Source organism: Lissotriton vulgaris, chromosome 5, assembly GCF_964263255.1.
Source record: "Lissotriton vulgaris chromosome 5, aLisVul1.2, whole genome shotgun sequence".
Classification (NCBI taxonomy): domain Eukaryota; kingdom Metazoa; phylum Chordata; class Amphibia; order Caudata; family Salamandridae; genus Lissotriton; species Lissotriton vulgaris.
In genome coordinates, this window is record NC_141693.1 from 995709619 (window position 1) to 995725506 (window position 15888).

A 15888-nucleotide genomic window follows, 5' to 3' on the forward strand; every position below is an offset into this window, starting at 1 on the left:
AGGTAACGTGTGTAACAGTCCAGTTTTGCCTGTCCTTAAGCGTACTGATGCTTCTCAGCCACCTGTGTACCGGTTTGTGATCGATCTTTGAGAAGTGAACAAGATTGTCGTGCCACGGTATCCTGTGGTACCTGATAGCACTGCTTTATTGACTCTGATTCCTGCTTCGCAGCTTGGTTTTCTGTCATCGATTTGAAGAATGCTTTCTTCAGTATTCCGATTGCTGAGGAAAGCATAGATATTTTTGGCTTCTCATTGGGAGGCCGAAGCTTCCGGTTTAAGAGAGCTCCTCAAGGTTATTGTGAAAGTCCCTCAATCTATAGTCAGACGTTGAAAACTCATCTTGATAATTTTGTGTTGCCTTCTGCTGCAACTCTTATCCAGTATGTTGACGATTTACTGATTTCTGCTGATGATGAAAAGATTTGTAAAGAAGCTACTCTTTCTTTGTTACGACATTTGTCTGACCTTCACCATAAAGTGTCTCCTTCTAAGCTACAGTACTGCCGCCAAGAAGTGACCTACTTAGGTCATGTCTTGTCGAAGGAGGGCCGGCGATTGACCCCAGAACGAATTCAAGCAATTGCGCAAATGAGTGTGCCATCCACGCAGAGAGAAGTGCGTGCATTTTTAGGTATCACTTCATATTGTAGGCAATGGATCCCCAATTTTTCTTTGCTAGCAAAGCCTTTGTTGGCATTGACTCTTAAAGATACTCCGCATCCTCTCCCTTGGTCTGATGAATGTCAGAAAAGTTTTTCTGAATTACGTGACGCATTGTGTTCTGCTCCGGTGTTGGGTACTCCGGATTACAGTAAACCTTTTACATTGTATGCTCACGAGAGAGAAGGTTGTGCGTCGTCAGTTCTGACACAGCAATTCGGGGACAAACAGCGTCCATGTGCGTATTTTTCATCGACGTTAGATCCGGTAGCTAGAGCGTTGCCGAGTTGTCTGAGAGCTACAGCGGCCGCTGCTGTTTCTATCCGACAGTCTGCTGGTTTGGTATTGGATAATACATTGATTGTGATGGTCCCACATGCAGTGGATACCTTATTGAATAGGACCAAGACACAGCACCTTACTAGTGCTCGTTTGTCATGTTACGAGTTGACGCTTTTGGCTAGTCATGTGCACATCAAAAGATGCAATGTGTTGAATCCAGCTACGTTGTTGCCGATTTCTGTAGAGACAGATGTTCAGGAACAGCATGATTGTTTTCTTCAGACAGAGGAAGAAACAAAAATTAGAGTCGATTTAAAGGATATTCCCCTTATGGATGTTGATGGTAACCTATGGGTAGATGGTTCATGCTTTAAGCTTCCGAATGGAGAAACGACTGCAGCATATGCTGTCACAACTTTACATACAGTTGTTGAAACAGCACGTATTGCACAGAATTCAGCTCAAGCAGCAGAGCTAATAGCATTGACGAGAGCGTGTGTGTTGTCAGAAGGAAAGCGAGTAAATGTTTACACTGATAGCCAGTATGCGTTTGGTGTTGCCTCATAGTTTTGGACGCTTGTGGAGAGAGAGAGGATTTTTGACATCGCATGGTACGAAAATTCAGCATGGGCAATTATTGAATGAACTTCTTGAGTCACTTACGTTGCCAAAGCAGATTCCAATTGTGAAGTGTAGTGCGCATAAAAGGGTTGTGGACGATGTGGGTCAAGGAAATGCGTTTGCAGATGAAGTTGCGAAAGGGACAGCGAGGAATATGACGAGTCGAATGTATGTTGCAGGCCCCGCAAGATGGGTTGTGGAAAGCCGAATGTGTGAAGACACAATAGAAAGTGTGAAGTTGATTCAGGCTGAAGCTACTGAGAATGAAGTGAGTACGTGGAGAGAAAGTACGGGTATGTTGGATTCTACAGGTTGTTGGGTTGAGTTGTCAGAGCACCAGCGATGGTTGTTGCCAGATGCGTATGTGCTCCCAGTGGTTACTATGGCTCATGGAATGGCTCACATAAGTTCAAAAGGAATATGTAAGTTGTTGGCTCCAGTATGGCAGAATGCTGGAATTCCTAAGTGTGCTGAGAATGTGGTGAAGCGTTGTATGATTTGTCTGATGTACAATCCTGGAAAGGGAACTCCAACTCCAGCTGGTCATTTTGCTCCTCCAACGTATCCGTTTGAGGTGATACAGCTAGATTATATACATATGGAGAGATGCAACAATTTGAAGCATGTCCTTGTGGTTGCTTGCGCCTTTTCCAGATGGATAGAGGCCTACCCCCTAAAGGATAATACTGCCTTGTCTACAGCCAAGGATTTGCTGAGAGAGTACTTCCCTAGGTATGGTTTGCCGAGAATTGTATGGAGTGACAATGGGAGTGAATTTGTGGGCCAGATCATGAAGAAAGTGTGCTCTGGATTGGGTATCCATCAGAAGTTCCACCCTGCGAATCACCCCCAGTCAGCTGGACTTGTCGAGTGCTACAATGGCACGTTAAAACTGAAGCTAGCTAAGATACAAGCGAGCTCTGGTCTTACATGGCCAGATGCCTTGCCATTGGCTCTTTTGTCAACAAGGACGACAGTACATTCTCATATGGGACTTAGCCCATATGAAATTGTGTTTGGTCGTCCGGCCAATGTTTGGGGTGTCCGAAGGCCCAAAAAGTACAGTGACATCGAGTACCCTATGTTGGTGGATTACTTACATGACTTGACTGCTAAATTACGTGTTCTCCACCAACAGGTCAATGACAGTTTGCCGGCAGCATCTGCGGATCCAGGTCACAAGATCCAACCCGGCCACTACGTTCTGCTGAAGAATTTCCAGCGATCGAAAAATTTGGAGCCGAGGTGGACTGGACCGCACTTAGTTTTGTTAGCAACTCGGACTGCTGTTAGAGTAGCTGGCAAAAAGAACTGGGTGCATGCCACCCATTGTAAAAAAGTTCCTTTGCCTTTACCGTATGATCAGTGGGTGAGGGATGGTATAGCTGATACAGATTGCGAGAGAGTTCCCAGATTCATGCCTTTTAGTGATGCTCATTTGACATGGACACGGTCAGAACGCGAGGATGATGATGTTCTGCAAGCTGCTGTGCCTCCTCATCTAAAGATTGATACCACCAATCCGGAACTTTTATTTAAGGATCCAACTGTACCTGATAAAGAACGTTACGATTTGAGGCCAAGAAAACCTGTTGTTATGGACAAATAAAACCGAATTTTTTATGTAGTGAATTACACCTTGTCAGATCAAGAGACTTTTTTTACTTTTTTCTTTTTCGAGTCACCATCCAGACTCAGCTGCAGGGTCACGGTAGGAAGTTCTTAAGGGGTGAGCCGCGAATTGACGAAAGGTCTGTGGTTCATGGTCGTTGGTATGATCTTAACGCACACTTAAGTGAAGAAGGTAATAGCCGTGAGCAGCACGTTAGAGGATGGAGTCTTTTGGGTCTGAGAAAGGTGTTGAGAAAAAGGTTTCAAAATGAAAATGTATATATTGATCCGTAGCAAATGTTTTTTAATATTGTGTTTCTTAATGTTTTTAAATATTACGTTAGCTTGTGTGGGTTGGATTTTCCATGTCACACAATTGCCGCTTACATCTACCTCCCAACCTACTCTTTCTTTTTCTACTGTTTCTCCATATGAGTTTCATACGTTACCTGAACATGAGCAGACACGAAGATCAGAATTTGTGAACAATTTGTTTATACAGTTGTTGCATCAGCATCAGATAGTTGTAAATACTACGAACTGCTGGGTATGTGGTCTTATGCCGCATACGACAGATAAAGGAATGCCTTATTTGGTTTTGCCTTTTTCGCCTAATGGGTCAGTTTGGGCACTCCAATCAATGTTTATTTATGCGAATGAAGCATCACCTGTACGTTCCGTTAAAGACAATGCGAGTAATAATGCCTTGATACGGGGAATAGTAGATATGATCAGTGATATCGATGCATACAATGCTATCCCCAAGGATGAAGTACGAGCATATGTTGGTTGGAACAAGACAGAGTATAGCATTAGTTTGACAGAGAAGGAGAGACGAAAAAGGTCTCCTTCTATTTGGATCGTACCCCACCGAGGTCAACTATGTCTGCAAGGTAGTGGTCAGAATCCGAGAGCTCAGCTTGGTAAGAGTGTGTGTGTCCACACTTATGTCTATACGTCCCAGAATTCTCCACCGTTCGTGCCAGCAAAGGGCACGCATTTTGTTTGTCACGACAGAGCATACACGTGGTTGCCATCTGATTTTTCCGGCACATGTTATGTGGCATTTTTGCTTCCTCCTACATACACTGCTGTTTTCGATTACCATAAGACAAGATATGGTAGAGGTGAAGATACTGTCGCACAAGAAGCTGGAGACTTCTTTAAGGGTTTCGTGCCCTTTTGGGGTCCTATGGCCAATAGTAGGAATATTCGTCAGCTTACGAGAGTGGTCGAGGCCACTATTAATGAGACTGCTGGTGCCCTTAGCAATATTACAGCGGAGCTTCAGGCGGATCGTCTTATGACGTTACAAAATCGTATGGTTTTAGACATCATACTTGCAGATAGAGGTGGGGTATGTAAATTGATCGGATCTAGTTGCTGCGTGTTCATACCAGATAATGCCCCGACAGTGTACCAAGCCATCTTTAGGTTACGTAAGTCTGCTGAGTCTATACATGTAGACGAAGGGGACTGGTCATTGACAGGATGGATTTGGGAATTGTTGTCCAAATGGGGATGGAAGGTTCTGATGTTCCTTGGTATGGCGTTAGCTATCCTTTTCTCGTGTTGCTTATGCATCCAATGTGGTCCCGCCATTTGTAGTCTCTGTGCTACGATCTGTGTGAGACCCGTTTCGAGAGAAGTTAAGGAGAATAGGATGATGTTACAGCAACACCTTGATGATCTGATGAGAATAGACATAGACTTGGATTCAGATTGACGTGAGTTTAGGTTATTGCCTACGTAATGGCAAAAGGAGGGTCTGAGGTTCTGTAAAATTCTGCCTTGTCCTGTGATATTATGGGTCCGTCACGATATTGGTGATGTTGTACCGTATTTAGCAAGTATGGCTAATATGGAGTGAATTTCTCATGTTAACTAGCGAGTTCATTACGTATTCAGAGACTTTGTCTCGAATATGGGTTCCATTTTGTTCGTGCCTCCATTTTGGTGTTGCCATCACGTAGGCCCATGGAGGTAACTAGACGAACGAAGTTGCATGGGCTTCGTTGTTCATGCACTTATTAACTAAGCCTTTTCTTGACTCTAAGGTGCATTGTAAGGAACTGACCTCTTTATCTGAAACTGACCCTTTGCGAGGCCAATTTCCTTAGTTGACTGCTATCTGAGATTGCAAGTCAAAGTTCAGGACATCGTCAATTTTAGCTTTTCTACACATGCCTAATCTTGCTCGTTATCTATCATTGTTTCCTTTTTATGTTCCTTCGTTACATGCATTGTGCTTTCAATTATGGGTTTGTCCGGCTTGTGGAAATTGAATTTGGGACATCCTAATAATTAACTTGTGGGGTTGGTACAATGTAAAGTCAGCCTTTTAGAATGTGATAATGTATAGAAATGTGCTTCTATTGGTCAGAATTTGCTGCAGTGGGTGTCCATTTGTAATGTGAATATTGTGTATAAATACTGATGTCTTTCTCTACAAAATTGAACAGTTTCTTGAGTTGTACACCGTGTTGTATTTCTGGGATTACTGTTACTAGCTGCAGCTAATAAATTTGATCTCTGACGCCACCTAGAAGTATTCAGTGTCTCTGTTTGCCAAGACAGGAGAACCCGAAGACTTTGGGCGTGTCCCTGGCGCCGCTGTGTTCTAAAAACCCGGTTCTTCAGGTGGGACTGACCCCCGTCCACACGGTAGCACAAAATATACATTTCCAACATCTCTAAAGACCCACAGAGACTGGAATCTTCCAGCCTGGGCACTGATGAACAATGGAGGTACAGAAAGATGAGCTACCATCTTGAGAACGGGTACATGCTATCTTAGTTTCAAGGTTACTCTGCCCGTGCCAGTCTCTCTGAGAATAGAGGCAGGGCTACCTAGGAGGAAAGGCATGCCGAGACAGAACGATGAATTCATTAGTGAAGTGAAGCTCAACCTTGAATATGATAAAGAGGAACAATCAAGGTTGCTTTCTGCTGAGGCAAACATTATAAGACCGAAGCTTACTGTCAATCATGGTACAAAATGGCGGGTGAATACAAAATGGTGCCGCAAATGCTAACTTAACTCGCACAATGCTATAAGGAGCTGGCTAGACACATTCTCAGTCACACACAGGTAAAGTGCTAACTAATTATCTAAAATATGCAAAAAACAAATTGCTAATAGCGGCCATAAAAAACTGAGTGGAGTGATTCCCACATACACCATGGACATTCTTGATCCATTTAAGCGCTTCTATGAGGAACTATACAACTCAAATGCCTCCACCCTTCTCACCAAAATTAACAAATACCTCAACTCCTGTAAGCTCCCTACTCTATCACATCAAGACTCCCTAACTATCACAAACCCATCACAGAGGAAGAGGTCAGTGCGGCAATATGCTCCCTCAAAATTTTGCAAAACCCTTGCTAACAAGGTAACAGGCCCCCTACATGCGGTTTCCCACCAATATGCATCAACTGGACTCATGAAAATTGCTGCCCGTAGACTTGATTCAGTTATCCCACAACTGATTCCAAACCCTCATACATGCTTCTTTAAGGGTAGACTCCCAACGGATAACATCTGGACATTCTGCCATGTTCCTAAAAATGCCAAACTAATCCACTTCCCAAATGTGGTCTTGGCTCTTGATGCAGAGAAGGCCTTTGACATGGTCTCCTGGCCCTTTCTACATGCCACCCTACACAAATACCACCTTGGCGAGGATTTTATATGGATGACTATAGCTCTCTACTCTGGTCCGTCCACAAGAGTAAGGATTAACGGTCATTTATCCCAACCATGCACTCTCTCTCAAGACACTCGCCAAGGATGCCTGTTCTCTCCCCTACTCTTTCTCTTAGTAAGTGAGCCCCTAATCTTTGCATTCAGAGATAACCCAGCAATTACAGGTATTCACTTCTACACAGGTAGTCATGTAGTAGCCGCCTATACTGATGATGTCTTATTCACTGAGAATGCCCCCCAGGCCATTCGGATTATTATGACCGAAATAAACGGATACCTGCTAGTGGCGGGCTTTACCCTAAATAAAGATAAAACAGAGGTTTTCCTGTTAAATGTACACTGAATAGCTGCTGTCATTAGCGATCTTGGATTAAAATGGCACCCAACAGCCATTAAATACATGGGAATCTGGGTCTCTTCAAACCTTAAACAATCTGTTGCTCTCAATGAAGAAAAAACTCAGCTAAAAATTAAACAACTTATTTCAACGTGGTCTCCAAAATATATTACATGGGGGTGGCGTGTAAGCACGGTATAAATGATGATAGCTCCCTTGATTAATTTAATTTCTAGAATGCTCCCAATGTCCCTATCCACCACCTTTTTCAAATCAGTGGATACTGCCATTTCAGAATTTATTTGGAAAAAAAAAAGAGAGAATCTCCATGAAAATCCTGAAAAGGAGTAAATGCTCTGGTGGTATAAATATCCCACATTACACCCGCTACCAGAGGGCTATCCTGATTTCCCCAGGCTCTTTGTGGCTGAGACCACGTGAACCCAACCCCTCTCCATGGCTTAACATTGAGCCTGGCCTCACCGCTCCTTTACCCCTTACTGCATTCTCACTATTCACAACTTGTTGAAATTCCTGTTGGAACAATCCAGGCAAATTATATTAGACACTACGTCCTCACTCCTTCTGCTTGAAAGACGCCTACAACACCGAATACGGGCTTTGACCCTTACCTCGCAATAGTTTAACCGTTAGATTAAACTTGATGGGAAAATGCTATGCTGGTCTACCTAGGCCCATAAGGAAATAAGTACCATACACAATCTGGGCTCCCCCCTTTTCCACCCTACAAAAAATGTTGACCTCCCGAATATTGACTTCTATAAAATGCTACATCTCAAAGGTGTTCCAGGTAAAGTGAAACCCACCCCCACCAACAGGACCTACTGACCTCGTTAAATACCCTTAAAATGAGAGGTCATACTCCCTCCCTCCTCATTACATACAACGGTCAATCTTTGAGCTTATTTATTAAAAAATGGGAATCACACATCCAATTATCCAACAAACAACACCTTAATTAAACTATTTGGAAGAATATCTGTAAATCCCTCTTTGATTCCAAAATTAACCAGCCATAGCACACACCAGGTTCAGGTCTATTCATAAAGCATATTGGACCCTAGCTAGACTGCACAAGCTAGGGCTGAGGGACTCTTCCTTATGTTGGAGATGTGGGGAAGACGCAGAGGATCTTCCTCGTGTGCTCTGCATGTGTAAAATGGCATGTTCATTCTGAACAAAAGTCCAAGATCTGCTACTTCAACTCACAAAGATCAATTGCACTAGGACTTCATGCTAGTCCTCATGCACCTGCCTTAGACTCTCACATCTCTTTTTTTAGTGGATTGCCTTCTATCCCTAGGCACTAAAACAGTTATTTCTGACTGGAAATCGCCAGGACACCCATCCGCGGAGTTGCCCAGTATGACAATTGCATACTGAGTGCCAAGTTTGGCTGAGGGGTACCGTGTGGCTGTAGAGAGGTACAAAACGATTCCTCCATAAATATGGAGATGGTGTACTAATTACCCATCTTTTCCGTGACGAGAACACGGCCAGTATAGCCATCTGTTTGTTGATTTGTGATTTAATTTTGGCAGTGATTTGAATGATTATCTGGTCTTGAGGAATGCCTAGATAACTCGGTCTGAGTCTGGATAGAGACCGAAACATGTGGACCATTAAGGGGGTATATTTGTTTTGAACCCCCACTCCTCTTGTTTTTTAATCCTATCCAAGGGTACAACCGGATAAAGTTATTGGGCCCCTGAGATATATTTAAACATTCACTATTTTTGAGTGTTTGCACTCAGCCCCTCATTCACCTTTTTTCTCACTGGGAGTCCCTACGGAAAACACCTCAGCTCCTCTCCACCTGCACTTTTCGGATGGGGAGTTGTAGCCCACATTTGGGACCTTGTGGTCCCAATGTGAGGAGGGAACCCAATGATGAAGCATGTCACCCTTGGGTGAGTGAGGGTACTTGTCCTTAAAAAGGATCACTTTCTTTCCAGTTTACTTGTTTCAGGAATGACCCTGGTTACAAAGGGGACGTACCTTTTGTGAGTTTCATAATCTAGTTAGGGAGAGGTATGTTTTTCCCCCTCTGGGGATTGTTTCCCTTGGAGCCCTTGTGTGGGTTTGACTAAAACAGTTCTTTCTAACTGGAAATCAACATCCACACGTGTCTTTGATAAGTGGTGGAATCTATTATGCTTGGTCGAAAGTGCTGATAATTCCTTATATTCTAACCTTGACGGCTCCCGGAGCTCAAGGCATCTTTGAGATGCACTCAATAAGAATCTAGAAGAGAATAAACCCCCATAAAACCATTTACCACCCTTTTGCCACTTGGGGCTTTGCCGGTGATATGCATGTGAGTAGTCTATCTCCGCCCAGTGTAGCCATCCTTTTTGCCTTCTTCTCTATCTTTTCTTTTATCTCTCTCCCTCCACTTAACCCACCGGCAGAATCGCTCTTGCGGTGCACTCTTTTTTTGGATGTTTGGAATTATTGGTCTTATATAAGATCTTGGATTTATCATTTGCCAGACTCGACCACAATCCTATCTGTTTTCTCATTCACTTATGCCTTATTATAAACTTTGTCTTGCAACCATTATATATGCTAAACAAAGTATCACATGCCGTACCATATCATTGCTGTTTCTGTCACCCTCTTATGAGGATTATGGAGTGTACTGCATATTTTGTAATATCTGAACTTTGTTTATTTTTTGTTTTACACTTTGCATAAAATAAAAAGTTTCCGAGGTTAAAAAAAGACATGGATTGTAGATTTCCATTCTCCAACGGATTTAGGGTGGACGCCTCTGGTCCATAGAAATAGCAATTGACTCGCATCATTTTTGTTTGCATATACCTATTTTGCATTAAATGCAAGTTTAAGTTTTTAGGCCATCCAGAGTGTTGTGTTGTGTTTTTTCTTTTACAGCTGGGAGAAGCAACTGGGAGTGGGCTTAGTAGTTTGAGCTTCCAATTCTAGGCTTGGACATTGGGGAAGGGAAAGGATGCAGTAGCATTAACCATATGTTTCTTGATGCTTTAATCCAGTTCTTACGTGAGATTATTGCGCAGGGATTCAGATAGTATAAATTCAAACATATTTCAAAATACAGTGTCCAAACATAGATCTAGTCCTGAAGCCTAATGCTGCTTATCCTCAGGGTAGATTCACGTTCTGCTTCAGTGGCATCCAAAAAAGGTTATTTGCTGTTCCCTTTCGATAGAATTAAACAAACTGCAGAGAAGAGCTCATACCCTTGCAGGACACCCATCTCATTTCTGTGTACAGGGAAGTGTCACAGCTTTTGGCTTAATCCGAGTGTAGACACTGCACAGATAGAGCATGTTTGTTCTTTCCAACTGAGCCTGTTGTGTGTCCACTTTTCTGTCTTTTGTGCCTTTCTCATTTTCTACTGCGGACTTTTTCTCTTCTGTCCTCCCGAAGCACACAACAGCATGGCTCTGTTTGTGTGGTATGAAGCTTGGAGCATAAATAGTGTGACTGCATAAAATCAGGGGGGGTGAGTTGTGAACGAGTGTGCAGCGTATGTCTAGCGTAATGGTGCTTCAGGGTGTGCAGTATGTGGGTCAGAGTATTGTGGCAGTTTCAGTGCTGTGATACTGTGAGCTCTTTGATATTGTTGATGGCTTCCTGTGGTCTACTAGCCGAAAGATCTTCATCTGAAACATTGTAATACCTACTGTTTAGGCTAGTATTGCGATACCACCTGGTGCATTATAGATCTAGTACGATTTGATGATCAAATATGTTAGTCTGTAGTTTTGCCTACCATGTGTTATAATGTTTGCATGCTGGAAACCGCGAGAGGGATCTGTCATAAGTCTATTTCCGCGCATTCCCTTTGAGCAAATGGTCATACAAGTGTCTCTATGGGCAATGTTTGGGCATCATGTTTTACTGAAGCTGTGCTCAGGATGTGCCAGCCCAAGGGCTGTGCACATATTCCAATACTCGTCTATACCAGTAGATGTACATGACTTCAGTACAATCAGCTCTATGTTGCTTTCACATGTTATGTGTGAACTAATGATTAGCCTCATATACATGCACATGTTAAATGTGGATTACTAAACAGGCCTCCACTTCTGTACTTGCAAATACACAAACAATTGCTAGAGATATCTTTAGATTTTTTGCCAGCTCATATATTAAAGAATAAATAAATAAATAAATAAATAAATAAATAAATACATACATGCTCTATACCTACAGCGATCGGGTTTAGATCAGCCCTCTTCATCCATTGACCTTTTCAGCTGTCTTTCCCAGTTCGCTTCCAGCCAACCACAGCTTTAAACCCGGGACAATGGAGCAGTCCACTTCTGCCTTTGGCTGTCTTTCTCTGTGAGTGATAGCGTTTAGTCTGATGACATGTTCTCAACCACCTACAAAGAAGTGCAGTTCAGTGCTTCGGCTGCTAGGCCAATACTTTTCCCTTGCCTGTGCGTTTCTCGTTCCGAATTTTTCCTTGCAATTTTGTTTATTATTCATACTTGTGTGTTTAACCTATATCTTCAGGTTCCAATAATCCAAAGCCGATAGTACCTTTTCTTTGCACTAATAGCTATCAAATTTTCCTGTGTTATGCATCACAATTAAACAGGGTTTGTATAACTCTTTTAAATATACGTACTTTCTAAGAAGCATCCATCATTTTCTTCTAAAATTATGCGTAATATTATTTTCTAATTTCAACGGTAAGGTTTAGGTGGTGGCATATTAACTTTTTATATTTATGTGGCACATTCCTGAAATTAAAAATAGAAGTTGCGTCAGCTTTCCAAAGCCAGACTTATTGGCTTTGTCACTGATTATTCTACATTTGAGTACATACCCATTAACCCTGTCAGGGGACTTGCACTGCCAGGTCACCGTTGTTTGTGTTATCTTTCTTTGTGTGGATTAACAACTATATTTGTGGCTATCTATGACTATGGTGCAAATTGAATACACAAATAAGGTGCGCATCTGATGGCCCGTGCATCAGCATACATTGATCATGTTTGTTCTTTACATGGACCCATAGGCAGTAACTGATAATGTTCATATTTTTTAACAGATGAAATGTGTGCTTATTGCCAGTGAAGCATCTGAAGTACTATTTTACTGGTTAGATGAGGAGTTTCAAGTGAATCTGCGCCAGCGATATGGGTCCACTGAGCAGGAGCAGGTGAGAAAAATGTATTTCAGGTTCAACTACTTAGTAACATACTACCACCCTCAGATGTACAACATTCTGTGTCTGTGTTCATTTTCCTGGTTGCCTTGAATAATTTCTCTTACAAATGAGTGGTTGAAGGTTTGCACCTCTCTGGTATTAATGTTAAGTGCCAGGTGCATTAGCCCAGTACCCCCCACCCCTGGACTTACCTGCGCCCAGACTTCGGACCGGTCAAGGCACTTGCAGACGCGGCTCCAGTGCCTCAAGTCCACTTCCTCGCCTCTTTCCCTATCACCTTGGTCTCTCTCTTTCTGTGCCTGTTGTACCAATTCTTTCTGCCTTTTCTCTCACTCTTACTGCAACTTTTTGTGCCTTTTTTACTCGCTCTATGTGCCTTCTCTCACTCTTTGTGCCTTTTATCTCTTTGTGCCTTTTCCTCTCAGTCTTACTGCAGCTTTTCTATGCCACTTCTCTCACTCTTTTTGCCTCTTTGCGCCATTTCTCTTACTCCTATCTCACTCTCTGTATGACTTTTCTATGCCTTTTCTCCCACTCTTTGTGCATCTGTGCCTTTCTGTGACTTTTCTGTACCATTTCTCACAATCTTTTGCCATTTCTCTCACTCTTTTCTCACTCTCTCTCTGTTAAATCAATATCCAGGAATACAAGTAGTTTGATAAGTAAGTTTATTCCAAGATAGGAGGCAATCCCCGGCACACATCCGATGGCTCCGTGCAACAGCAGTAACTGATATACATTCACAGGATAACACAGTATGGTACGTTGTAAACAGCACAGTGTAGCGAGGAATACACATTTGAAATAATACATGTCACGAGATACATTTGAAGGTAAATACACTCATGAGCAAAGCGCGAGTCTGTGCACGTGAATGCCAGCGCGAAGCAGGCAAGCACGAGATGACATGAGAACACAACACACCTTCCTCTCTTATAAAATGAACAAAAACAACAACAAAAAATAAAACTCAAAATTTTCCCATCATATAGGCAACAAAATCTGACAACCACCCTGGTTTTTTTTTTGCTCTTTTCTGTAAAGATACATTATCACCATGGGAATGAGGAATACCCTGATTGAAATTGCTGGTGCTAGAACAACAGGGTGTCACATCTCCACCAAGATTGGTGTCGCTAGTGGTGGAGCAACAAGGTTCATCAATTACAGTGTTTCTACTCAAATCCTCATCTAAATATGAAAGATCAGAATTTTCTAATGTAGATTCTTTACGATAAACAACTTTATCAGCCTTGAGAATAGCAATTCTACTAAGATTCCAGACTTTATTGTCTGATAATCTTACAGAGTTTTTTAAGATTTCAATGACTTCAAAAGGACCCATGAACGCACTGTAATCGGCGGGACCGGAATAGGGAGGAGTCGAGTCTTAGTAGTACTCAAACTAGGCTTTATTGAGCGATATAAACGGTCAGTACAAGTAGGGCGGGTGGTAGGTCGCCGCGGAGATCTGCTTCTCTCTCTCCGGCTTTTCCCAATTACTCCTTCTTCCCGCTTCAGATTAATCCCTCGTCTTCCGCTTCTGTCGGTCTCCGTCGTCCCGGCCTCCACCGAAGGAGAGAAGCAAGACAGAGGAAAGTATCAGTACAGGGTTGTGCTTTCTAACTTTATCAGGGTAGGGGGGTGAGGAATCACACTGTGCAAATGGTTACCAAAACGTGGCAGTGAGGGATGTGCACAGGGGATTTTACTCCAAGGGAACGGGGCTCTCACGGCGTCTATTCCACCCCCACCCCGCAACCTTGTTACGCACCTCTGTGAGCCACGCCCCTCCGGGGGAGTGGCTGGGCGAAGCGTGGGGTCGTTGGCCTCCTGGCTCTGCTGATCCCTCCGGGCGCCTTCGGAACCACCGGTGTCTTGTTCCTTCCGTCGCTGGCGCTCTTGGTCTTGGAATGCCTGTCGGCGATACCTCGGGTCTGGTCTCGGCTCCCGCCTCTTTTGCTCCTCCCGTGCAGTCTCCGTCTTCGTCCTTTGATGCTGATTGACCTCGTCCTGATCCAGTCGCCTCAGCCGCCCTTGTCGCGCCTTCTCCTTGACCTCCGCTGTCCTCTCGATACCTCGCCTTCTCCTCACGCTCGCCTCTCGATACTCCACTGCTCCACGCCTCACCGCCACTCCAATCCACTCTGACCGCTCCTCCGGTGTATAGACACACCTGGTCCTGGGGCAGGGAGTCTTTTATGTCCGGTATAGGCTCCTCCTTCTCCATCAGCATACCTGTCCAGTTAAAGGGACCATGTTCCCATTCCTCCTCGTCGCAGCTGTATGTTTCCTCCACTCGGTGCCACGTAGGTTCGTTCGCTGCCTGGGGAGATAAGAGGGGGGGGTCACACGTTAAGAGTTCACTCCCACAGTCCGGGGTCAAGGGCCCCGCGTCCCTGCTACACACCTCCCCCCCTGGACTCTTCCGTTCGGGAAGGGGGTTACGTGACAGGTAGTCAGCCCCCGTGTTGTCGACCCCTTTCTTGTGGCACACTCGAAAGGCAAAAGGTTGTAAAGCCAAGAACCACCTCAGCACCCGCGGATTGTTGGCTCGGTTCCGTGCCATCCACTGGAGGGGGGCGTGGTCGGTGTACAGGGTGAAGGGGCGTCCCTCAAGGTAATAGGCCAGTTTCTCTACGGCCCATCTGATCGCCAAACATTCCTTCTCCACCGTGGGGTATTTGAGTTCACGTGGAAACAGTTTGCGACTGACATAGACTACTGGATGGTCCACTCCGTCCACCCCTGGTTGCGACAGAACCGCCCCAATGCCGTAGTCGGAGGCGTCCGTATGTAGGGCAAAAGGACGATCGAAATCGGGGGACGTTAGTATAGGCGATGACGTGATCCTTTTTTTCAGGGTGTCAAAGGCTCTCAGCATGTCCACCGAGGGGGACGATAGCACCGCCTGCTTGACCGTTTATTGCAGGGTATCCGTTAGGGGGGAAGCCAGTTGCGCGAACTGCGGAATGAAGCGCCTGTTGTAGCCGATCAGGCCAAGGAACGCACGCATCTCCTTCTTGGTTCTCGGAAAGGGAGTCTCTGATATAGCTCGGACCTTCTCGATTTGGGGTTCAATCATCCCGTGTCCCAGGACGTAGCCGAGATATTTCACTTTTTGAAAAGCCAACCGAGTCTTCTTGGCGTTGATGGTCAGCCCTGCTTGGTGTAGCGTTGTGAACACTTGATCCAGATGAGACATGTGGGAGGCCCAATCCGGACTGAACACGACTATGTCGTCTAGATAGGCCGACGTATACTCATTGTGGGGTTTCAGTACATTATTCATGAGCCTTTGAAAAGTTGCGGGGGCCCCGTGCAGCCCAAAAGGTAGTACTGTAAACTCATAATGCCCTGAGTCAGTTGAAAAAGCCGTTTTATGCCGATCCTCCTCTCTCAGGGGCACCTGCCAGTACCCTTTTGTTAGGTCTATGGTACTGATGTACCGGGCCTCTCCTAGTTTTTCAATTAGTT

At 44.2% G+C, this 15888-nt stretch overlaps 1 protein-coding gene across 1 annotated transcript in view; it reads left to right on the top strand.

Moving 5' to 3' along the window:
* Positions 1-15888, top strand: part of HPS1 (HPS1 biogenesis of lysosomal organelles complex 3 subunit 1) — a 434454-nt gene that overhangs the window by 123747 nt on the left and 294819 nt on the right. The window contains exon 3 of the mRNA XM_086922604.1: positions 12292-12402. Coding sequence (XP_086778730.1) covers positions 12292-12402 — 111 coding nt within the window. The remainder of the gene's footprint in view (positions 1-12291; positions 12403-15888) is intronic.